Consider the following 24,754-nt stretch of genomic DNA (forward strand, 5'->3'; position numbering starts at 1 on the left):
TGCTGTCTGTGTCTGGAATCAGAACCAACACTTGGGCCAAATGTTCCACCACTGTGTTCAGCCTCCCCATCTCCACCCTCCTTTAGGAGACTCCTAGTCTGCACACTCAGCAAGTGCACCCGTTTCTAGGGCTCTTCCATTGCACTGCTCAGACGCCTGTCTTCCCAGGGTCACCTAGGATGAATTCCTTAAATTTACACAAGGGTAAGCCTGCCCCTGACACTGTGAATCGATTAAACACGGACAATTGCAACTTCATGACCGGGCAGCCCCATATCACTGTGACATCTTAAAGTAGGGGTGCCCTTAGCCTGAGTGACAAGTGTCACTGAACTTTGTCTCTTCTCCATGCCCGCAGGAGGCTCTGTCGGTGGTGAGTGACGACCAATCCCTCTTCGATTCAGCATACGGAGCGGCAGCCCATCTCCCCAAGGCAGACATGACTGCTTCGGGGAGTCCTGACTACGGGCAGCCCCACAAAATCAACCCCCTGCCACCGCAGCAGGAGTGGATCAACCAGCCAGTGAGGGTCAACGTCAAGCGGGAGTATGACCACATGAATGGATCGAGGTAAGCCTGCCGGAGCTGATCTGTATGAGGCCGGGGAACCCCCACCCCCCCAACACAATTCTTCCCAGGGCTACCCTGGCAGACAGATCTCCACAAAGTGGCAGATGGCACTCTGGGCTGACCTGGGAGTGCATGTCAGTCCCTAGTCCGTTGTGGGAAGTGAGGTCTACAGAACGGAAGGCTGTGAGCAGAATAGGATGAGGAAGCCCACCTGGCGCTCGGGGTCCAAGCGTAGCCCACAGAAGCCAAGTTGGGGTCAGTCCCCAAGACCCCATTGCAGATACTCAGGAATGCGTGTTTGGTGTCAGACTCTGGCCCAGGTCCAGCCCCTCTGGAGAAATCACTGAGCAGTAAGGTGGCACCCTTCCTGTGCCACTGAGGATGCTTAACCTCCCTGAGTGGGACTCACCAGAGCAAAGATGACCCAACCATTCTTCAAGTAAAAGAGGAGACATGGTGAGAAAGACGGACAGTCCGCAGGAAGCGAGCCTCGTATGTGGGAAGTGTGTGGGAAGGGCCTTGGGAAAGGTGTTTGGGCCAGGCACAGCCTCACGTGTGGAACTGGGGAGGAGAATCTAGGGATAGAGAGAATTCTATAGTGAGACCCAAAACCATGCACATGGAGCCCAGGCTTCAGGGCCTGCCTCCACATTTTGGCTAAGTTATCTAAATCCATCTGAGTACCAGCTTCATCTCGTCTAAACAAGAGCCAGAACACCTACTTCTTAGCAGGTTCATTGAGTGTGCTGCCTTAGGGAAAGGACCCAGGACAGTGTCTGTGACTCCAAAGTGCCCAACCGTGTCAGTGACCTCTACACACAGAGACCCAAAAGGGAACACTTTAGCCTTGTTCATTACCTGATAATTCCCGATGGATTCCCAGGTAATCCGCTCAACCTGAAGCAAAAGGATGTGAAAATTAAAAAAAAAAAAAAAAAGATAGGACCTTGGTTGATAGGGTAAGAAAGGAGCCTATTCCATAGGCTGAGGCTGACCTTCAGCACTGACAGGACACCGAACAGCACCGGAGCCATGAGTCAAGGCTGATGAGGTGACAATCACTGTCTGCAAGGACTGGGCACAGGAGAGGCAGAAAGATAAGAGGCTACTAAAATAGGCCAGATTAGAAATCAAAGTTCTGGGGTAGGTGACAGCAATGATTATGGAAATCTAGGAGAGACGCATACAGGGCATATCACAGGGGCAATTACAAGAGCTGGGGCTTAATTAAAACCGAAGCAAAGCAGGCAAGAGAAAAGAACTAGGGGCTGCTCAGTCCAAACGTTTGAAAGGTGGATGTAGTTAGTAGCCACAGCAGGCGGGAGAGACACTGCCTTGGGGAGGGATGTCACTGTGTCCTTTAGAATCCTCTGTGAACGAGTGGTACTACCTCGAGATTAAAATGTCTCCTGGGTTTTGGAAGGCAAAGCCCAATAGGATTTGGGGCTGGAATTGGGGCTTAGGTATCATCTCCAGGAGGCTTAACTGTGAAAGTGAGTCATGGAGAAGGCTGGTTCTGAGAGGGAGGAGGGAGGGCCAGGGCTGGCGGGGCTGCTGGGAGGGAGTTCCTCCTTGCAGCTGCCTCTGAGTTGCCTTCCAGAACCCTCAATCCTGCCACACTTCCATCCCATTAACTAAAACCAGGAAGTGGAACCTTGGCCACCCGTCCAGGGTCTAGAGTTAAGGAAGCTCAGAGGTTCTGAACCTTGAGCCCCTCCATGGCGGTTCTCTTCTCAGGATGATGATCACACTGTGATTCTTGTAAGTCCAGTCTCAGTAGAGTTTATCAAATACCTTTATCCACAGTCTCTATCACTTGCTCTCTGCCACTCTCCTAGGTAGCCAATATTCTAACCTTGTTATTATGCAGAAAGGAAGCCAAGAGAGGCCACACTGGCACCAGCTGAGGCTTTGTAGTTCCTCAGGCATCTTCCTGTACCCCCTCTCTGCCTGTGCATTGTGGTTCTACACCATGATCTCATTCTGCCAGCACCCTTTGGTGATGAAGCCAGTTCAGAAATGTCTCCACAATTGCCTAGATCACAGGGCGCTCCTGCTCCTTATTGAAAATCCAGATCCTGATGTTGGAGAGTCTATGGTCTTGTTACCTATATCAAGCTATCAGTGCCTGCCAAGCCCATAGTGTCTCTCCAAGCTGCTGCAGAAGCACCCCATGCTTTGCCCTTACCTTCCCAAGGTCTATTCTTCTGATAGGCAACAGTGAGGGACAGCTTTTCACAAGAGGAATCTTCTTGCTCAAACTCTTTAGCATCTTATAACAGAACCTAAAGCCCTTAGCCGAGTCCCACTGCCCATCCCACATTCTCCCTGGCTCCCTTCCTCCCTTCCTCTATCCCATCAGGCAAGACTCTAGCTGCTCCTGGATACCCTAGCACATCACTACCTCAGCTTATCTTCCCCAAGTTCCTTCTTTCTAGAACATTCCTACTCCATTTATTCATATGGTTCTCTCAGGTCTTTGCCGGTATATCACCTCTTCAAAGTCTTTCCCTGACAGCCCCCCAATCTAAAACAGAACAGAGTTCTTGTCTCGGCCCTCACTAGCATGTGAGTGGAGCTTCTGCATAGAGGATGATTAGGACCACAAGCCTGAGTGCAGGTGTCTGAGATGGTCTGCACTTGGCTGTGCTGTGGGATGGTCTGTATGTCAAGTTGCTCTGATTGGTCAATAAATAAAACCTGATTGGCCAGTGGCTAGGCAGGAAGTATAGGTGGGACTAACATAGAGGAGAAATAAAAGAACAGGAAGGCAGAAGGAGTCACTGCCAGCTGCCACCCTGACAAGCAGCATGAAATAATGCCAGTAAGCCATGAGCCACATGGCAAGGTATAGATTTATGGAAATGGATTAATTTAAGATATTGGAACAGTTAGCAAGAAGCCTGCCATGGCCATACAGTTTGTAAGCAATATAAGTCTCTGTGTTTACTTGGTTGGGTCTGAGCAGCTGTGGGACTGGCAGGTGACAAAGATTTGTCCTGACTGTGGGCCAGGCAGGAAAACTCTAGCTACAGCTGATGTATGTTTGTGATTTTAATAGCTATGTTGTATCTGTGTGTGAGCATTTTACGGCACTCCTCCCCATCCCTCGGCTCTTCATCCCTTCTTCTCAGTGTTCTGTATGCTTGAGGGTGGGATATGTGACTGAGATGTCTCACTTAAAGCTGAGAGCTCAGCAGTAACTTATTCTCAGCATTTGATGAGGTATGAGTCTCTGCACTAACTGTCACTCTCTGTAAAAAGCTTTTCTGCTCTAGATTGAGAATAACACTAGTCTATGGAAACAAACATAAATGTTTAAATTTGACAACATGTCCATGTGGGGAAGCAGCAGTCTCATGTCCTTTTTTTTTTTTTTTTTTTTTTTTTTTTTTTTTTTTTGGTTTTTCAAGACAGAGTCTCTCTGTGTAGCTTTGTGCCTTTCCTGGAACTCACTCGGTAGCCCAGGCTGGCCTCAAACTCACAGAGATCTGCCTGGCTCTGCCTCCCGAGTGCTGGGATTAAAGGCGTGTGCCACCACTGCCCGACTACTCTTATGTTCTTATTGGCTTCATGATCCTAGCAGCCACAGGCTTTTGACCAGGTTTATGGTACCAGAAGGGATGCAGTAGGCTTCCAATCATAGAGTGGCTGGTTACCCACCATACAGTCATGCCACACTTGTATCAGTGGGTATATAGTGCCTGACAGGTCAGTATTTTATAGCAAGCATGACTTATAGCAGGAGAGCACTGATACATGTTCTCCCCCAAGAGCCTGCGTAGCGCCGCAAATACCAGCCAGTAGGGAAGAAATTCCCAATTCAGTTCTGGCTCTATTTCTTTGTGTCCTGTGACCAGAACATGTGGCATGTTTAGCATTGGGGTCATGCCTTCTATTTCTGGTGTGTACCAAGACTTGTATACAATTTGATAATTTTCACAAAGTCGGCTTATCGTAATACAAACCGCGGGGGAAGGCCAGTGGGATTGTTTAGTGGGTAAAAGTACCTGCCACCATGCCTGAAGACCTGAGTTCTACCTCCCAGAACATACATGGCAGAATGAGAGACCCAACTCCTTCCAGTTGTCCTCTGATTTCCGTACCCAGGCCATGGCACATATATGTCCACACATGTGTGTATACATGCACTGGCACACAAAGTAAGTTTTTAAATGTAGAGGAGGATGTAGAAATTCTTCTAAATTTCAAACAAGGAAACAAAGCAGGCCAGACTACTTGGGGGTTCTTGGCTTGTGTCCCCCAGTGCTCTCATGCAGTAGCCACTAACTAGCCCCCTGCTGCTGAGAGCTGGCACTGTGGCTAAACTGTGGCTGAGATGTGCTGTGACGTAATGACACACAAGGGATTTCAAAGTCTCAGTGTGATAAAATGCAGAGCATCTAGGTGACTATTGATTCCTCTGAAACAAACATCTGTGGCTATATTAATATAACAATGCATTTACTCTATTATTCCAATTCATTTAATCTTCTTAGATTCATTTATTTATTTATGTGTGTGGGTGTTTGCATTTGTGTATGTGCACCATGTGCATGCCTGGTGCCTGTGGAAGTCAGAAGAGGGCATCAGATCCCCTGGAACTGGAGGTATAGATGGTTGTGAGTCACCACATGGTCCTCTGCAAGAACAGGGGCTCTTAACGGCTGAGCCATCTCTCCAGCCTCTCACTTCTTTTCTTTTCTTTTAATTTTAAAAACTCAGCTACCTGTAAGGTGAAAATGATCCACGTGGCTCAAACATGCAACTCACAATCTACTTGGATTGAACTGCTGGGGCAGAATGTTTTGCCCAGTGATTCACAGGGCATCCCTACCATGGTCTTTGAGAAGTGTGGGTTTCTGGGTTACTTCTTCATGCTTATTGGAAGCTCTGTAGATGTTTGTGTCTTTGGGAGGAAGGGGGTACTCAGTGTCTCTCAAACTGCAATACCCTCTTGCCTTTCATCAGAGCTGCAAGCCGTCTGGACCAGGGTCAAATGGTCACGCAGAGGGGCTGAGATGTGAGGCATCAGAGATCGTCTGGGTTGCCTGAGTTGTGGGAGGCTTACCCTGTCTCCCTTCCCATCTTCCTGTTGTGGTTGAATCTGGTTCTCTGGTTGCCCTCCAAACAGCCCAGCCCATAGGTTCTGTGTTAGATATAAACTTCAGAAACTTGATCCAAGCTGTGGTCTGCAAATAACTCTCAGCTGTATCCCGTCTCAACCATGGGAATCGGAGAAAACAGTGCCTGAAGGAAACACTATCAGTTTGAAAGGGAGAAAAACCTAACAACTAGTTTTAAGTACCCGGCATTCAGGATCAGAACTCAGCATCACTTGCTCTGAGATATCCTGGACTGGCCAGCATCATCAGGAGGCACTGAACACCCCAAGAATCCTGTTTCACACCCCAAAAAATGAGCCTCCTCCTCTCTCTCACTTGCGTCTCCCTGACACCTTCCTACATTTCTAAATTCTAAACCTTGCATGGGGAAATAGGTAGGACCCACACACCACCTGTGTGCCGTGTTTCCTTTGTTTACTTCTCTTGAAATTACACTTCCTTACCAAAGGCAATGGATCACACATGGATCTCACAGAAACCCTAAAGGCAGGCCAGATTCCTCAGGTGTGCAATGTGCATGCTACATGAAAGACACAGGGAGAGACTCTAATGCAACCATGTGGCCAGGGAGCCCTGTGAGCCCTGTGGGCTTTGGATGCCCCTTGACTGTCAGCAGATCTGTGATCTGACGGATGCACCAGGTGTCCAGGAGCTCTGAGTGAAATGGCAAGTCCGTGATCCCTTCCCTCCTCTGAGGATTTCACACCTTGTTTTATACTGCTTAAGAGGCTGAAGGCGCTTTTGTGAACCACTGGCAGTCTTTTTAAAGCAGTGTTCAATAAACGCACAGGAATTGAAGCTTCTGCCTCGGATGGTTATGTCGTACTGCTGTGGCCTGCTGTCTGTGGCCCTCCCCAGGCCTGAGGTGGAGATGCTCAGAGTTACACTCTCAAGCCATCTCTTCCTCCCTGCTCTATTGTGGCAGCCTCGAGCCCTCTTGTCACCTGCTCCAGTACAGTCAGCTGCCCGTGGGCCCCAACCCCTAGCTTGCTCTAAGTACAGGTCTCAATACAAATTAGCAGCAGCCGTATGGGCAAAATGAATGGCCAGACCTCTTCCCCCGTCCGGGGCTCCCCGCCTCCCCTCTCTCTTGTTTTCCTCAAGCCCTCTTCACAGGCGCCAGCTGCCTCATTAAAGTGCAGCCTTTATGCTAGGCTTCACCTGGACAGGCAGTGGTCACCAAGCCCATGGCTGTGCCGTCCGGCTGAGGCACAGAGGATGGAGGCGAATCTGGCAGGCAAGTGCACAAGCCCGCGAGGTATGGTTCCCTTCTTTCTCACCCTGAACCAGTGTAGGACGGCCAGCTCTGCAGAGGGCAAAGGACTTGGGTGCGTGTCCGGCCTTTTTTCTAAGGAAGGCCTTTTGCAGGCCTTGATGGCAACTCTCTGGGACCAAGAAAGGGGCCTTTTTCCAAAGAAGGCAAGGGAGGGGCAGCCAGGCAGGTAACGGGCCCTAGGGTACAGCCGGAAGAAGGCTGGAGGAGGGGCGGCAGCTAGGATTTCTGTGAGCTAGCGAATGGAGTGCCACTCACTGGTCAGCTAGACTAGATGCTGCCGATCCCAGGGGAGCCCTGCTCTTCTGCACCTGCTTCCTGTCCATGCCCAGGGCACCCTCGTCATTGGTCACTCTCAGGCAAGCTTTGTTTTGTGTCTCATCTTTTTTTTTACTCTGCAGCGTGGGGACAACCTTGTCACCCATGCACCACTGTGCACAGCTCCAAACCATAAGGGCCACTAATGTGGACACTTCTGAGGTTCTAACCTCTGCCTGGCAAGAAGCCAGTTTTAAAAGCAGAAATCCCAAGGCTCGACTCCTGTGAAAAAGAACATTTTGAAATTCTTCCCCCCACACACACCCTCACCCCCCCCCCCCCCCACCCCACCCCCTACCCACCCCCACCCCCACCCCGTCATCATAAGATTGCTAAAGGAAGGCCTTGAAATAGGCATCTCTTCTGCTACCACTGAATCTGGCTGTCTGGCTCTGGGCGCCCTGCATAGGAGGTGCGTGCGTGTGTGTGTGTGTGTGTGTGTGTGTGTGTGTGTGCTGTCCCCCATCCCCAACCCTACCCCTGCCAGCCCATGAAAATCCCACTGTGTTGGTTACAGGCCAACTTAATTCTCCAAGCTTCTCTGGCATTTGGATGATTTTTCATCTGATAAGAATCTGGGGAAGACAACAAGATTGTGGTGGTGTGAGCTCCTGCGTGTGCTTGTGCTTGTGCGTGTGTGTGTGTGTGTGTGTGTGTGTGTGTGTGTGTGTATGTATGTATGTATATGTGTCAGCATATACCTACATATCTGTGATGAAGGGTGTTCACTTATCATAACCATATGTGTGTGATAACCTATGAGTGTGTGCATGTATATATTATATACATAATAGAGTATATACATGTGTTTTATATGACAGAATATGTATGGCTGTATGAATGTGTGTATGGAGTACATATGTATACATTTGTATTGTGTGTAGAGGTATATGATGGGCCATGGATATGGGTATATGTATGTGTGCATGTACTGTGTGAAGTAGCATGTGTGTGTACATATGTATGCACATGAATATATGTGGTGAAGTATGTGGATATATACACGTGTGTTAGCATTGTGTATGTGATGTATGTAGTAAAATGTGTAGAGTGTAGCAAATTGTTTGTGTGTGTACATATGTAGTAAAGTTAGAGTCTGAATATTTTCATTATGTATATGTGTGCTGTGTGTGATGAAATGGATGCGTGAGTGTGTATGCACACACATGCATAGTTTTCCTGGGGGGTGGGGCAGAGTGCTCGGGCCAGTGCAGCTCAGACACAGGCACCCGGGACTGACTGGGGCTGCTTCATCTCAAGCCAAGTCCTTCAACAGCAGAAGCCAAAGGGCCGAGCACTGGTGAAAAGTCCCGACATGCTACCGCCTCCCCTCCGACTGCCATGGGGACATTAAACCTTCAACAATCTGGGACTCTGACGGCTGGTTCTTGGTTCTCTGCCTGGAAAAACAGTAGGCAAATAGTAAAACCTTAAATTCTAACATGTGTAAGTTATACATCTTATTTTCATTTTCAGCCCATGTTCTCCTCGGTAAGACATCAGGAAAAAATTACCGTCTGACTTCTAATATCTCAGTGGAGCATTTATCTCCCGGCCATGATAAGTGATCTGCAATATTTTTTTCCTTTCAGATTAAGAAACAAATTCATTTAATTTTCTTTATTGAATGTGCTCAGGCCTCCCCACTCTGCCTGACTCTCAGGAGTCCTGGACTGTTCCCCCTCCTCCTGGGCTGGTGACTGCTCTCCTGGTTGTGGGAATGGGCGGCTCCCCAGCACTCCTTCAGGGCTCTCAATCTGTTCGTGCCCATTGCGGAAGACAGACAGCAGAGTGACTGGAGACAGCAGTTAGGCCAGGGAGCTAGGGAGAGGTTAGCATGCCGAGCTGGCAGACTGTAATCTAGACCTTGTCTGATCTCCTTGGTTTGAAGGCCGGGTTCCGCACTCTCATGAGAACTGGCCATCTCTCCCAGGCTGCCCGGATGATGCTTGCTGCCTGGCGTTACCATACCACAGCCCCCACTGCACCTTCTAGGAGTCTGCTCTGGTTCTGCTTCTTGGAAGGACTGAGTAAAAGCTGGGCGAGGCAGGATGGCACCTCTCCTGGCATGCTGAGAGCGCCATGATGTTATGCTGATGGTCACTGGGGATGGGTAGAGTATTCTGTGTGTAGTCAGCTGCCTCAGCTGACCACAGGGGGTGCGTCAGTCAACCTCCTCAGCCCAGTGCCCAGTGCCAGATGCTGCAAACATCAGATGCTAACTGGGCTGTGCTCTTTGAGTCCAAGATGGACGATGTGCTTTCTCCTTTGCACATGTCCATACTGTGAACTTCTGTGAGCTTACTGTTCAGGGCCACAAGAGTCATTGCAGATCAGGATGGCCATCCTGCGTGCTATTCCTCTTCCTTGCATCGCCCAGCTCTTCAGTATGTGAACTTTGAAAAGCTCAACGATGGGGAACTGAGTCCTGTATCCACCTTTACTAACTATGCGGTTCTGCCAGTCAGCACATCTTTCCATTCTGGTAACATAAAGGGGAGGTAGTAACTTACCCTTGCTCCACAGATCTGGAAGGGTTGCTGGGAAATTCAGATAAAGCAAACAGTGTATGAAAAATGCACTAACATGGTACGTGTGCGGTAGAAATAGCTGGACCAGCGAGTGATGACACTATCTCAAGAAACGTCAGTGACAGGCCACATCGCACGCTGTGATCAGACCTATAACAGAGGAAGACACAACGTGCTATAGGACTATGGCAAAGGCCTGTCTAAGAAAATGACTAGTAAACGTGGAAAGGGTTGGTCCCTGGCAATCTGGTTGAAATTGGACCCTGCAGACAGACTGGGAGGGCTGCAGGCCACTGAAATGCATTCAGCCAGGAGGCACAGTGCTTATGACAGAGTCAGGCTGGGTTCTTCATGGAAGGTGGCAGTAAGAGCCCATCATCACTGTCATCACTCTCCCCTGGGTGTCTAAGGGACTGGCCAGCCCTGCTGAAGCTGGAGTGAGATGTCCCCACAGCGATGATGTTTTATCTTTGTCTCCTCTCGCTCCAGGGAGTCTCCTGTGGACTGCAGTGTCAGCAAATGCAACAAGCTGGTGGGCGGAGGTGAAACCAACCCCATGAACTATAACAGCTACATGGACGAGAAGAATGGCCCCCCTCCTCCCAACATGACCACCAACGAACGGAGAGTCATTGTGCCTGCAGGTACCTTGGAAACCAGCTGCCTGGCCAGTGCCCACATTTCCATTATCCGGGGGGGTCTGTAGTGGAAGGGTAGGCCTGTCCCTTGGAACATGGAAACCCTACCCAGCTCCCTAGTCTTCAGGGAATGCAAACCAGGGAAAGTTGCACATCCTCCCCGACTCCCTAGCTACCATCCAAGGCAGGATCTCAAATGTCACCAGAACCCTGGCATGCAGATTCCAGAAGCCCCTCTCTCAAGCACAGGACAAGGCAGATTTTCCATGAGTGGCCTGGTACTCCAGGATGAAACCTGCTCAGAGAGCGGAGGCAAGGCTGCCTCACACCGCCATTCCTTCCTGTAAGAAGTGCAGCTCCCCGTGTCCACCCTTCCCTCAGGCATGTGCTTCCTGGCCTCCGCTAGGTTCCACCTTCCCAAAATTACAGCCAGCTCTTTCAGTTTTAAAATAGAAATAACTATATTTAACAAACGGAACGCCTCCACGTGTGTTGCCACGAGTTATGTCATTATGTAGAAATAGCCTCTCTTTGTCCTAGGTATTGGTGCTGTTGGTTACAGGGGCGGGGGTCCATTGTTAAGTCCGCCGGTCTGTTGGATGGATGCTACCTGGGCCAACCCCAGTATACTCTGTTGCCTGGACATGGAGGGAATCCGAAAACTGCCACTTTAGGGTGGGTGCCAGGTGGAAGGGGCAGAACGTCCAGAGCTTGAACAAACTGAATTACAAGGCAAGGGCTCAAACAAATCTAACCAAAATAACTTCACCAGCGAGGCTGGCTCCCTCCATCTGAAAACCTGTAGACACAATTGTATCTTAGAAGGATTAGCTGTTTCCAAGGGAGTTTGGAGGGATTTGTCTATTGGTCTGAAGGATGATTTTTGGGATAGGCATATCCTTCCTCTGCCTTGGGTGATTGTTTCTATAGGAAGCTGTGTCTATTCTCCTAGAGTGACAGCTACATTTCTGAGTTCTAGGCTAAATTCCACATAGCAGAGGGTTTAGACGATGCTGGAATAGAGGCAGAGGAGGAAGGGCACCTGGGTGGTGTTCTGCAGTTGACAGAATTAAAAGTGCTTGGGCAGAATCTTCTTCAAACATAGGGACTGTTTGCAAGGAGAGCGTCACCTGTTTTATTTGTTTGTTTGTTTGTTTGGGTTGCTGGAGACAGGAGTTCACTGTTGTAGCACAGGCTATCCTAGAACTCACTGTGTGAACCAGACAGGACCTTGCTGCAATCCTTCTCCTGCCTCCCGAGACCTGGGACTAACTACAGGTGTGTGCCACCTGTGCCTGGCCAGAAGTGCTTCAGTTAGCAGGGTACCACAGGTGCCAGTATAATGCCAATAGCTTTCTCTGCGGCATTATCATATCATCCAATTGCTTTGTCACCGCCCCCAGTGACAGCTGGTGATGGCTAGCCCAGGAGGTCTTCTCCCTACTTTCAGACCGTAAAATCATATTGAAACAGGCCTTTGCTATCAAAATCTCCTGCTCCAACCTCCTAACACAGGAAGGAACTCTTGAGAGAATGAACCATCAGGAGCTTGGCCATTACCTCAGAACCAGGCTATTGTAACCGTCTTGCTTTGGTTGTCATAAGGAAGGGCATTGTGGGAAGAGGGAAAAGGGGCCAGACTGCTTGGCTGACTCTCTTTAAATTGTGTTGAAACGCTTTCAAGGGGATTGGCAAAAGGTTGGTCTTCAGTGGACTGATTTAACCATGGCAGTAAAAAAAAGAAAAATGGCATAAATTCTTATCAAGCTGTTTCAAAGCATTTGGCATAATGAATTCATGAGCCCAGACCTGCTCAGTTCTCCCACTGGCTAGATCTGTAAGCATTACCCTTACACAGTCTGCCTTCCTCCAGGTCAGCATCCTGGACGCAAGGGAAAGTCTCCTCTGGGCAAGTCCACAAATCAAGGCAATAAAACATTAGTGGAAGAACCGATTGAATTTATGATGGGAATTTAAGACAAGTATAAATGAAGGCCCTAGTTAATCACCATTTCCACATCGAGAAGGGAAGGAGCAAGGGCTAAATCGTCCAGGAAATACATTTGGAAGAGTTTAGCGTGATTGTGAGTGGAAGATTTATAATTCATGGTGCTGGAGAAGGAGAGAATTAACATTGTGATAGAGCCCAAAGCAAAGAGAGGAAATAATAAAATAAATAAAATATGGAGCATAAAATTGAATATGCAGTCTCGGATTCTACAAGTAAGGAATTAGGAGAAGCTACGGATGAAATAATATGCTACATAATCCAACTCCCTCTGGGATAGCTTTCTTTAGAATTCTGAGATTTCCATTTGTCCACAGGCCTTGCTTGATTTGAAAAGTAAAGGGATAAAAACTAAACCAGAAGTTTATCTGAAGAAGGCAAATACACACACACCCAAGGAGGCTGGTGACAGAGAAATTCTGGGTTCTGGCCCAAGGTTTTGCAGTTCCAAATGAGTTAAGGCAGGACCCTGATGAAACAGGACTGAGGGGACCTCAGGGGACCTGCTTCTCCAACTATGTGACATCTTTTGAAGGCTTCTATAGGAACCCCAGCAGTAGTTCCTGAGGTAAAACCTCCATGACTCCCTATCCATCTATAAAATGGGTATAACAAAACTCATTTTGTAGATTCTCTTGATAGAAAAAATGGGACAGATAGAGAGTTGGCCTGTGGTGGGATCTCACAGTTGGGCCATCACTAGGTAGGTACATCCTGGATTCTTGGCATGACATGCAGGAACTGTGGCATGTGACTTCCCAGCTTTTTTCTGTGCTCCCTTTCAACCTCTCAAGGGTTTCTTTTATAACCCCTAGAGATCACAGCACCTGGCTTCCTCCCTACTGCCGTGCTGACCATTTGGATCCTGCTCCTCCTGTGCCTAGAGCTTTTGCAGGCTCTAGAAGGAGAGGAATGTGAGTTGGTTAGAAAGGAGCACAAGTTTCCCTGCTAAATAAGCATGCTAAATGAAACAGACCAAGCAGAAAAGCAGCAGTCGGGAGCGACCAGCTGCCCTGCAATAAAATACCATCTCTTCTCCAGCAAGCCTCTCAGGACTCTCCAAATCCACCCCAGCCCCTTGTTCAAGGAGTTCAAGGCTCCTTGAACTACCATCATGAACTCATTTCTTACTTATTGCTTTGATGCCTACATTTTCATAGTGATAGATCTGGGGGGAGGGGAGAGAGAGAGAGAGAGAGAGAGAGAGAGAGAGAGAGAGAGAGAGAGAGAGAGAGAGAGAGAACAGAGGCCTTGTTCCTGTGTTGTTCTCGCACACTCACAGTTAAAGAAGTTTCTGTCTATAGCACCATTTATCATCTTTAAGTATTTAAATTTCCCCAAAATATTTAGGGATGGCCTGCTAGAAATCTTCACACAGCTCTGCCCTGAAAGGAGGAAACTCAGATTAGGTTTATGTCAAATAGTAACATCACTGGGTTTTCCAGCTGTCCAGACAGAATTGCAGGAAAAGCACAAGTGTATATATTTCCTCTTCTATAGGCATCTGAAGAATCAGTGTGCCTGCCTCCTTGCACTCATTAATATTCTTAAAATACAAATGGCTCCCCTTTCAGAAACATTGCTCACTGGGCCTGTGGGATCGTTTATTCTCATTTTGATGCCACTGTTTCTCGGGCCAAGGTTTCAATTGCCCTCTCAAAACTTTAAATAGCATCCCATCAGGGTATATGTTGAGGCAGCTAAGAACCTTTCCCAGCGCTAAATGGTTCAGGCATTGCCAGATGCCATGGAGCCAGATGGGGTGTTCTGTGGGGGACCATCTGGAAGGGAGGCGAGGGAGGGGGAGAAAAGAGAGAGGTATAAGAAGAGAAGACAAGGGGAGAGATAAAGATACAGTGACTAGGGAGAGAGAGAGAAGGAAAAACAGACAAGGAAAAGGGAGGAAGAAGGCAAGAGGGGAGCTAGCAGAGAGAGAGAGAGAGAAGAGAAGGAGAGAGAGAGGAAGAGGAAAGAGAGGTCCAGGGAGAGAGAGAGGACATAGGAGGGAGGCAGACAGGAGATGATGGAGAAGGGAGGGTAAAGGGTAGCCTCGGCTGCTGGAGGCAGCATTTGTGCTGACCATTTGCATCTCTCCTCCGCAGACCCGACACTGTGGACAGAGGAGCACGTTCGACAGTGGCTGGAATGGGCCATAAAGGAGTACGGCTTGATGGAGATCGACACCTCCTTCTTCCAGCACATGGATGGCAAGGAGCTGTGTAAGATGAACAAGGAGGACTTCCTCCGAGCCACCTCCCTCTACAACACGGAAGTACTGCTGTCGCACCTCAGTTACCTCAGGGAAAGTAAGTGGACCATGTGCTCACAGGGCATGGGGGAGCTCCTGCCAGATCCCTAAGAGCCAACCCAGGGGCAGGAGGTGGGTACATTGTACCAGTCACAGGGACACGTGACAAGGAGCAGCATCCTTACGACTGGAACCTTGACAAGGTCACATGGGTTCCTACAAACCTCACAAGGAAAGACCCAATCCAGGAGTGTCAAGGGAAGCAAAGCAAAAACAGAAAAAAACCACAGTGAGCTTGGACTCGGGGAGGATAACACCAGAGACTAGGTAGGCTCTGGGAAGATCTCGCTTCCAGAACCTTTTGCTACTTAAAACTGCAGAGACAGAGGCTCTGGTTGGAGGTTTTCTAAGGAAATATTTGGAGTGCTTCCTGGAAATTCTGAACATAGATATGGAGTCTAAGATTGTGGGAGCTAACATATTACTCCTCCTACCCTATCAGTCATTCTGATACCCATCCCTACCCTACAGGGCTGTTTCCCCCACCGTCACAAAACAAGGAAGTAGCTGGTGGCAAGGGTTGGTTAGGAGACGCTGGAAGCTTTCCCAGAACCGCCTGGACAGTAAAGAGAACGTTGGGGAGGGAAATCTTAATAAGGAAAGAGTTACCCAATAGAAGGTCCCCTAGTGCCGAGCACCTGCCGGTTCCATGTGAATTTTGATGGAGATGGGGTGGAATTCCTTTGGACCTGCTAGTGACCTCAGCCCTAACTCTCCATCAGCAGTCCATGCCAGGTGCTATTCCCATGCTATCTTCAAGTGCTGACAGTATGCTCAGTGGTCTGCAAAGATGAGCTGAAGCCACAGGAAGGCACATTCTGCATGAAGGCATTCCTATGGAGAGCCATGTCCAAGAGAGGCTGCACAGACCAAGATGTACTGTCCTCTATGAACAGCCTAGTTTGCCAGGGGTATTGCAAGAGTTACGCTTTGGGAAGGTCTGGTGGTGTTGAGGCCCCTTTGAATGCTGAGACCCGGGACAAGACTGTGGGGCTGCTTTTCCTGGGCTCATAGGCTCTGGGCTGGTCTACCCTTTGTTGGTCTCCAATGCATGCTTAGCGGCTATCGTTGCAATCCATGGTCTCGGTGTAAGAGAGCACTGTGGAGAGCAGGGACAACACACGCTGCCTGGAAAACTCAAAATAAAAATAAATGCATTTGGAAGTTTCCACTGGTGCCTCTGCGCTATCCAGCCACCTCTCAAAGGCAGCTGGTAATGCTGAGAGGGGGTATGCTAGCTCCACAGCCATGACCTCATGTCTGAGTTGCTGCAACATGAGGTCAGTCCAAGAAACAACAATTTTAAAAGGGGGCCGTTCTCTACCTAGTCTTCTCTGACTTTTGGATGACTAGTTTAATAATGATCTGTATTCCTCAGCCTTTAAATGCTTGATGAAAGGGAACAAAAACAAAAACAAAGGCTCTTTGAACAGAGTTCTGCCATGATCCACACGGAGCAGGGGAGACGGGAGACAGAGCATGCGCACAGGAAGCAGAGGCCAGCAGCGCAGAGCACAGCCAATCCTGACTCCTAAGCTCCTCCAGCATCCACTGTGAAGGAGGTTGAGTGATCCTCAAGGAAGAAGACATGACAGAGGCCTCAGGGAGCGCCACACAGAAGACCCAATAATATTGGTTTTCATGGTGGAACATGCCTGTGAGGAACATGTTCAAAAACATTTGGACTCTGCGAGAGGGAAGCGCATTCAGACCATGTGACCTCCAGGCCTGGATTTCTGACCCACCCATAAACAGCCCACTTCTTCTTTCTGTCACCAAAGAAGCTGAGCCACAAATACTGACATGAGACAGATAACTGCTGCTCAGAAGGTCCAGGAATACAATGAATCAGTCAGTGCTCGCCATCACCCATGGGAGGCCGCTTACTGGACTCGAAGAGGTGAGCAGCTGGAGAGGAAGCAGGGAGCAGAGTCTGGTGTTTGGAGGAGAGGACATGGCAAGAAAAACTGCGGCTTCTCTCCTCCTAAGAATACATGTCAACGTCGTGGAAGACGCCATACAACAAGTTCTGGAGAGGGAACTGCTGTAAGAGGGTTTCAGGGTTGAGAAAAGGTGGAAAGCCTTTGAAAGCACAGGGCAAATTTCTTGGATCTAGAGGATGGTGATAAGAGTAGGAGGTCTACAGGGAGAGCTTTTCTAGTACTAAAATGGTTATTGTGGTAAAACATGAGATGTGCTTGTAACACAGAGTTCAGTGGGAAACCATGTCTGTGGACCAAAACAAAAATTATAATAGCTGTATTAAATTTAAATTTTCCTGAAACATAACAGCGATTGTAATAATCGTCTGAGGCATTTAGATGGAAAATGATCTACATGGAAATTTTCTGATGTGTTTTTCTTTTCTTTTTTTAAAATCTACCTTCTCCCTTGAGGTTCCAGCCTCTAGAACCCCCTGGTTATCGGCACTAGTTGTCTGCGTAGACCATGTAGGAGGCCATTTATCAGACACAGTCACCTCTCTGGTGGCTGAAAACTTTTTCCTGCTGGACAACATGCCTACAAACCTTTATGGTTTTCCCAGACTGATTTGCAAGGGCTGTTTCATGTATAAGAGAAGCCATGGCTTGGCCCACGGTTGGGGTAAGGAGAGTGTGTGCTGATTCTCAGCATCATCATGTCGGGGAGCAGTTGGGGCCCAAACATTTCCCCTTTCGGCAGGTGGAAGGAAAAGAGCTGAGACCCTCGCCACAAGTGGAGGACACAGAATAGAGGGATGTCAATACAGGGGAACCTGGGAGGAACCAAAGCACAGACTGGTGGAAGCCAGGCCAGTGAGATGGTTCAATGGGGAAAGACATGTTTGTAGGGTTAGACGGTGTGGCCTCAAATTCACTTTCACAAGAAACAGTTCACTATTCTTGATGTCTAGGAAGAAAGTTATACCTTAAGTTTTCAAAGCTTAGTTATAAATTAAAGAGGAGTTCCCCATGATAATGAAGAAATAATGGTATCCTGAGCCCCTCTGCACCTGCCGGATGGATGAGCTCTGCCTAAAACAGAACCACCTCTTCACTGGGCATTTCAGCTGATCCAGAGGGAGCCCCTGTGTGACATCAGGAGGAAGATGGAGGGCCTGGCACTGACTAGGGAACCCACAATTATTGGAGTCAAGCCGAAATGTCCGAGGGAACACTGGCTCAGACAGGCACCAGCTCAAGTGTCATTCACTACACATAGAAAGGACACCCCCTTGTGGACACCATGGACACACTATGATCCCTGTTTCATGGCCAAAGCAACTGAGGCAGGCCAGCTTCAGGAGTCCATCCAAAGGCATCTGGCTTATGCAAAGCCCCTATCCTGACCTCTGAGATTTTGACCGCCGAAGCTCTCAGCCTGAGCTAAGGTCACTGCTGTAGAGGACCTGCCAACTTTGGGGCAAGATGATTGACCACGTATGAATTAGGATGTGGACACAGGCAAACCTGCACTTCATTTGTCTCCCTTCTCATCTCCCAGGCTAATCTCATCTCTGGCCTCTGCCTTGAGGGCCAAACCAACGTCCCCACAAAGCTTTCCATTTGTCAATGTACCAACAGATATAGATGCTTTCCAAACCTCTGCGAAGCCTCCTGGAACGACGCCCATTAAACTAAACCCATCCTCTCTCACCCTGACCTCCTCTCTTCTCCAAACTCTGGGTGTGATGGACAGCTCCGCCAGAATCTTCCAGACATGCCCACTGGGCAGAGACACTGTTTAACAGCCAAGAATGTGGCCAGTGAGATCTGTCTCCTCCCAGGCCAAGAGCAATGAGACTGACCTTGGGGAAGGAGGGCCGGCTGTCCCCAACTGACAGTTCAGCCACAGGGCCACTGGGGGGAGTTTGGGGATGTCGAGGAGGCCAAAAGCTCTTGGGCTGAAGAGCCAGAAGCAGAAGAAAGGGGGTTTTGCGGTTGATCCTTTTCGTTCTCAAAAGAACTGGGTGGAATGACCATCTGGGTCTGACCTGGGAAACACACTAAGAAACCGCATTTTCAAACAGTGGCAGCCCCAGAGGATGAAATACATCAGGTGACAGGGACACCCCAGAAAAGGTATCAATCTTGATTCCCACTTTTAATTTAAACGTAATGGAAAACACATTTTTGCATTCTGTGGTATTCGCACCTGCAACCTCAGATGGCGAGCAAAGGTGACGGCCCAGTCATTAAGTTGAGGAAGTGTTAAGCCTTCCGGGCGGGGTCTGGCCAGGAAAGGAAGGCAGGACTCCAACAAGATAAAGGGCCAGTGGCCTCAGACTCACTAGTAGCTGGCCTGTTGTTCAATGTATAGAAGCCAACTCCCCTCCTCTGTCCTCCCAGTGTTCATTCAGGGCTGCTGCTGCCTGAGGTACAGAGAAAGGAAGCTAGGGATCTGCTGGATGGCTGGGCTTGGGGAGGTCGATGCTGCTGGGTCCGTGGTAACACTGAAGGAGGCAGAGACAAAGGACCTGCACCGGGTCCCTGGCCTCTACTGCTCCAGGTGTCCCGATGAAAAGCAAGTTAGAGAGGCCACAGAGCTGAAGGAAGCTCAGAGCCTCAGGCCTACAAAGCCCCTTCCCATCTTCCCCTACCTGCCTCCTTTCAGCTCTCAGAAGTCCAGTTTAGAATGGACTCGAATGGAAAACGCCCTTGTTGGGCTGAGGACGTGGCTTAGGTGGTACAGTGTTTACCTGGTGTGCAGGACACTCTGGGTTCAATCCTGTGCACCCTATAAACTGGGTGTGGCAGCCAGTGTCTGTCATCTCCAGCACTTGGGAGGTGGAAGCCAGAGGATCAGAAATTTAAGATTATTATGAGCTATATAACAAATGTCAAGCCAGCCTGGGATACATGAGAACCTGTATCAATAAAGAAAAAAGAGGAGGACGAAGAGGAGGAGAAAAAACAGTAGGAAAGGAGGGGGGAGGAAAGAAGAGGAAAAAACAAAATTAGTCTTGTCCTCAAGCTCTTGCCTTGGAAGGCCACTTCACTCCCAGCAGCTCTAGCTTCATGCAGTTTAGAACAAATGTGTCTCAAATCAACAGCTACATATATATGCATATGTGTGTGTCCTGTCACACAGACAGAAATACCTGAGTTTAAATGAAAGCATAGCATGCAGGGAGTTATGAAAATTGCAATGTACAACTAGCCCCAAGGCACCTGCATCTACCTTCCAGTACCGTTTCTCTCCCTCCTCCCTCCCTCCCTCCTTTCCCCTCTCTCTCCCTCCCTCCCTCCTTCCCTCCCTCCCTCCTTCCCTCCCTCCTTCCTTCTCTCCCTTCTTCCCTCCTTCCATCTTTACTACCTTCATTTCTCAATTTATTTTGTTGGTTGATTGACTGATTGATTGATATCTTTCTGAAACAGAGTCCCTCTCTATGAATCTCAGCTGCTGGCACTTTCAGTGATCCTCTTGTCTTAGCCTCTGGAGGGCTGGAATAAACACACATACTTTCTTGCCCATCTTAGCTGTGCTGATTCAACCTAAAGGCTGCTTCAGCTTCTGGACTGAGGGCCGGTCTTATAGGGCAGCCAGTCAGTTCATCCCATCTCCTGTGCCTCTGGTTGTGTGACCATAAGTGTCTAGCTTGACTTCTCCAGATGCTGATCCCAGCAGTGGAAGGAGACTATGCCTGGCTTTGCAAGGCTGCTACAGGGACTAAGTGGTGGTGTGTGGGAGAATGTGGAGATGGCTTGATGGAGACAGTGTCTGCCATGCTAGCCCAAAGACCTGATTGCGATCCCAGAACCCATGTAGAAAAGCCAGTGATGGCAGCATACCCTTGTTGGCCCAGCTCTGGAGAAATGGAGACAGGTGGATGTCTCCACCCTCCCCCCATGCCCTTGCTGGCCAGCCAGCCTGGCCTACCTAGTCAGCTGACCACAGGTCCCAGTGATACATTCTGTATCACAACACACACACACACACACACACACACACACACACACACACACACACAGTCTGGCAGTGCAGATGTGGTTCAGGAGTGCTGCCCTGTCTAGCCATTGACTAGGGCTCTTGGTACTGGGGAAAATCTGCAGGACTCAGCAGCATTAAGACTGCTTGCTCAGATCCTCAAAGCAGGAAGAAGAAACCCAAAGCCACCAAACTGGAGGCCAGACTCCAGGAAGGACTTTCCAGCAACTGGACAAATTGCCTTAAAAAAAAAAAAAAAAAAAAAAAAAGTATGCAGGGTGCCTCCTTGGTAGCCTGAGGACCTGGTAAAAATAAAAACCAGTGAAAAGAAAACTTGTACCCCTGGGGAGAGGCCAGCCCCTCCCCCATGGAGGTTTCCTCTCCTCCAGTGAAACTTGAACCAAGACAGTCTTGGGGCAAAATCTCTCCCCTAGGTTACCATGAAATATGTATTTCATGCAGGCTTTGTGGAGGTCAGGCAACCCTTTCTCTTGGCATTCTGGGAGTTTCCTGTGGCTTCACGTGTGCTCAGAGAGGAACTCTGACCGTGGGGAAATTTAATAAACGTGGTTTATCTGAGTCCCGTCTCTGGCCTAACTTCGCACTAATGACTCGCCGCTCAGAGACCATCATTTTTCTTTATTTGCCGTAGCAGCGAGTTTCTGCCCGAGGGAGAAAATGCCTGGGACAGAGGTACAGACATTCTTGGTCTTACCCCTGAGAGGTTTTGGGTATTCTCTTGGAACGTTTGGTTCCATTTCTGAAGCTCTGTCCAGTCACGGAGGATTATTTCTCATTGCGGCAGAACCCATTCCTAGCTGGAATTCCAGACGGCAAGGCCAGTGCCCGCAAGCTCTTGTGTAAAGGGTTTCCATTCTCTGTAACTAAAAGCAGTCATGATAACTGCTAGCTTCGACTGAACGCTGAAAACAAGTGAGGGTCTGTGCTGCACACCGTCCAGGCTTGGTTTTATAGAAGCCATCCCCATTCAGGAGGTGTAACTTTTCGCCCAGCACAGATGAGGACCACATGACCCAGAGGAGCTATGCTGATGGACCGATACTCAGATGAACTTGTCACTTTGAAGTATGATCGCTTAAACTAAAATGAATCTGTTGCTTGTTCACTGGTATTCTTGAAAACTGAATGTTGCATCTGCATTGGGGCAGATGTGTCACTTAGAAAAAAATGCTATCCATATAGCTGCACTTCAGCATATAGTAACCTCTAAATGTCACCCATCTATCTCCTTCTGATTTTCATCTGGGAACTACTACAGAGCTAGAAAGGATAGGTACCTAAGCCAGGAGTCTTATGTCCCAGGAGGAGTCCTTGGTTGCCCTGGTAGGACCCGTATTTTCTCTGGATGCTCAACCAGAACACTCATTCATAGCAGGGGGCCGGGGGGAGACACACACCACTCTATTTCTGAGCCCTTCCTTGACTGAAGACTAAGAAGAGACCGACTGACAAACCATCAAACCATTCCCAGCCCGGCCTCCCGTCAGTCCCCTTAGCCACATGCCCCAGGGACAAGAGTTGTTTTAGAAAGGCTTTCTTAGCCTCAAACACATGTGTTAAGCTCATGGTGTCCTTTGTAAAAGCAGATCCCAGCCCTAGTTTTGATGGCTTTTCAAAATGTCCCCAGGAGAATCATGAGAAGAATCCCAAAAATGCCTCCATTTTACAAAATAAAAACTCATGGGTTCACTTTAAACAAAGGGACAAATCTAGTTTTGGAAAAGAAGGGAGCATGTGTTTTACATGCAATGACAACCAAAAACCAATTATCCCTCCTGAATGGCTTCACTGGTGCCTGATGCAGAGATGTTTACACCAGAGCTTCATGTTAGAAGACCGTACATCAGCGCTCTAAGATGCCTGGAGAGTCAATGCGCCACTCTGTGTGCCTTGAGTTCTGCTTTCCTTGACACTGGGGGAAAGATCCTGTTACAGCATCACCACCTCAGAGGTGGGGTCCCACTCAAAGGATCAGTAGGCCTCCTACTATATCTCTAAAGTTTCCTCTACTTAATACCAACATGCTGGGAACCCTGGCTTTAACACACAGGCCTTTGGGGAACTTTCTAGATCTAAACTGAAGCATGACATTTAGTTTTTGCTTTTATTTCAGGTTCACTGCTGGCCTACAATACAACCTCCCACACAGACCAGTCCTCACGACTGAGTGTCAAGGAAGGTAAGTCCACCCCCTCATATGCCCAGACTCCCTCTACTACCAGACACAGTACAGCTTCATACTGTTCAGACAGGTGGGAAATGCCAGGTCTGGACACCAATTTCTTGCTCAGGAAACTATTTTTCTAGTACACAAAACTAAAAAAAAAAAAAATTCTAAAAGATGTTTTGCCTCCTTCTGCCACTAGTTTCAAAACTACAAGAGAAGCTTTGAAGTTTCTCATAAAAACACCACAAGGATATAATTTAAAGACATCACCCCTGGAAGAAAAGGGTGTTCCCTCTTGGGGGCTCTCCTGTTGAAGATAATAGATTTTTTGTTGTGTGTGTGTGTGTGTGTGTGTGTGTGTGTGTGTGTGTGTGTGTGTGTGTGTGTCTATCTCGTAAAGTTTCGTTTTGAGGGTTTTCTTCTGAAAAACTTTTAGCTTTGTCAATTCATGTTTAAAATGGTAGTTTGAAGATTTGGTCTAGTATAGGCTGGTCTGGTCTAGTTTGGGTTGGTTTCATCAAACTATTCATTTGATTTCATCTAGTTTTGGTCAGAAAGAAAGAAAACTGTCTTTAAAAAATGGTTTTAGTGAGCATTAAAGTAGCATTTCATAGTCAACAGGGGCTGGAGCTCATGCTAGTTGGTAAAATGCTTGTTCAGAATGTGTGAAGCCTTGGGTTTGATCCAGCATCACATACACGGGGGGGGGGGGGGGGGGCCGGGGGGCGCGACACTCATTTATTTATGACATTATAATATTGTAGAATTGGACCAGATACTGTCTGATTTTAGCATGTAAATGGATGAATAGGTCATGATATCTGCTTAATTAATGGAGAAAATAATTATTAGAAACCAAAGAAAGAGTGAAAACCAGTCTTCCCATGGCAGTGGAGGAGGAGGCAGTCCACAGATGAAATCTTTGGAGTAGGGTTGGCGGGACAATAGGAGTTTGACAGGCATCTCTCTTCCTGGACACTCTCCAGTCCTAGTCTTTCTTGACCTACTCCGTTACAAAATTGGACAGAGACAAAAGGGTTCAGCACCGCTGCAGGTTCTTCTCTGGAAAGACAACTTTCGGTTCCAAATTCTCATGGAGTATGAAGGGAACAGAGACCCAAACATCCCCACATGTCTCACTCCAGATCACACCTTCAGTCACACAGGACTGTTTCCTGCTAACAGTGTATGACTTGATAATGACCAGGACCTTTAATGGTAGGATTATACAACATAATGATTCTACTTTTAGGTGTTTTTCTTGTTCTTTCCTTCCTGCTCTATTACCCAACCTAGTCTTGTTTTGGCCACTGATTCTCCAAATCAGGTGCTTGGTTGTCCTGAGAGGTGACGCTCTGCCCACTCCGTCTACAAGCCTGGCGACCTCCTGTAACATCATTGTCACACATGTCTGTAGCAGAGAATATTTATTTTCATGACAAATCCACTGAGGTCCAGTCACTTGGCTTCATCACATCCAGGTCCTCAGAGTTCTAAGGAGGGTCAAGGGCTGACTCTGGAGCTCTCAGCTTCTGAGATGGCTGAGGATGGAGGCCCAGCTTGCAGGTTTGGAAAGAAAGAAGGGCAGGTAGCACTGAAGAGAGGGAGAAAGAGAAGGACAGCAAGGAGGAACGACCAAGGAGGGGGACTGAAGGAGAGGAGAGGAAGAAACGAGAGGGAAGAACGCGAGGGAAGGAGATGGAAGGGAAGGCCAGCTTTTGAACTGCTGAATTAGGATTTAGTGTACAGCCTGCTGGTACCATCAGAATAAACCAATGAGACTTTGGACTGGATAAAAACCAATGGGCTATTTGTTCATACTGAGTTAAAATACAGGTTTAGAGGGAAAAACTGGTTTAGTGACATTGAAATGTGTCGCTAACCAAC

At 48.3% G+C, this 24,754-nt stretch overlaps 1 protein-coding gene across 3 annotated transcripts in view; it reads left to right on the forward strand.

Annotated features, from left to right (window-relative positions):
* Fli1 (Fli-1 proto-oncogene, ETS transcription factor) overlaps window positions 1-24,754 on the forward strand; it is a 122,276-nt gene that overhangs the window by 66,086 nt on the left and 31,436 nt on the right. For all 3 annotated transcript variants that reach the window (XM_037207651.1, XM_028879073.2, XM_037207650.1), the window contains 4 exons: window positions 359-570; window positions 10,308-10,462; window positions 14,567-14,770; window positions 22,814-22,879. In XM_037207651.1, the coding sequence (XP_037063546.1) occupies window positions 440-570; window positions 10,308-10,462; window positions 14,567-14,770; window positions 22,814-22,879 (556 nt within the window). In that variant the 5' untranslated portion in view covers window positions 359-439. The remainder of the gene's footprint in view (window positions 1-358; window positions 571-10,307; window positions 10,463-14,566; window positions 14,771-22,813; window positions 22,880-24,754) is intronic.

Source organism: Peromyscus leucopus, chromosome 7 (assembly GCF_004664715.2).
Source record: "Peromyscus leucopus breed LL Stock chromosome 7, UCI_PerLeu_2.1, whole genome shotgun sequence".
Taxonomy (NCBI): Eukaryota; Metazoa; Chordata; class Mammalia; order Rodentia; family Cricetidae; genus Peromyscus; species Peromyscus leucopus.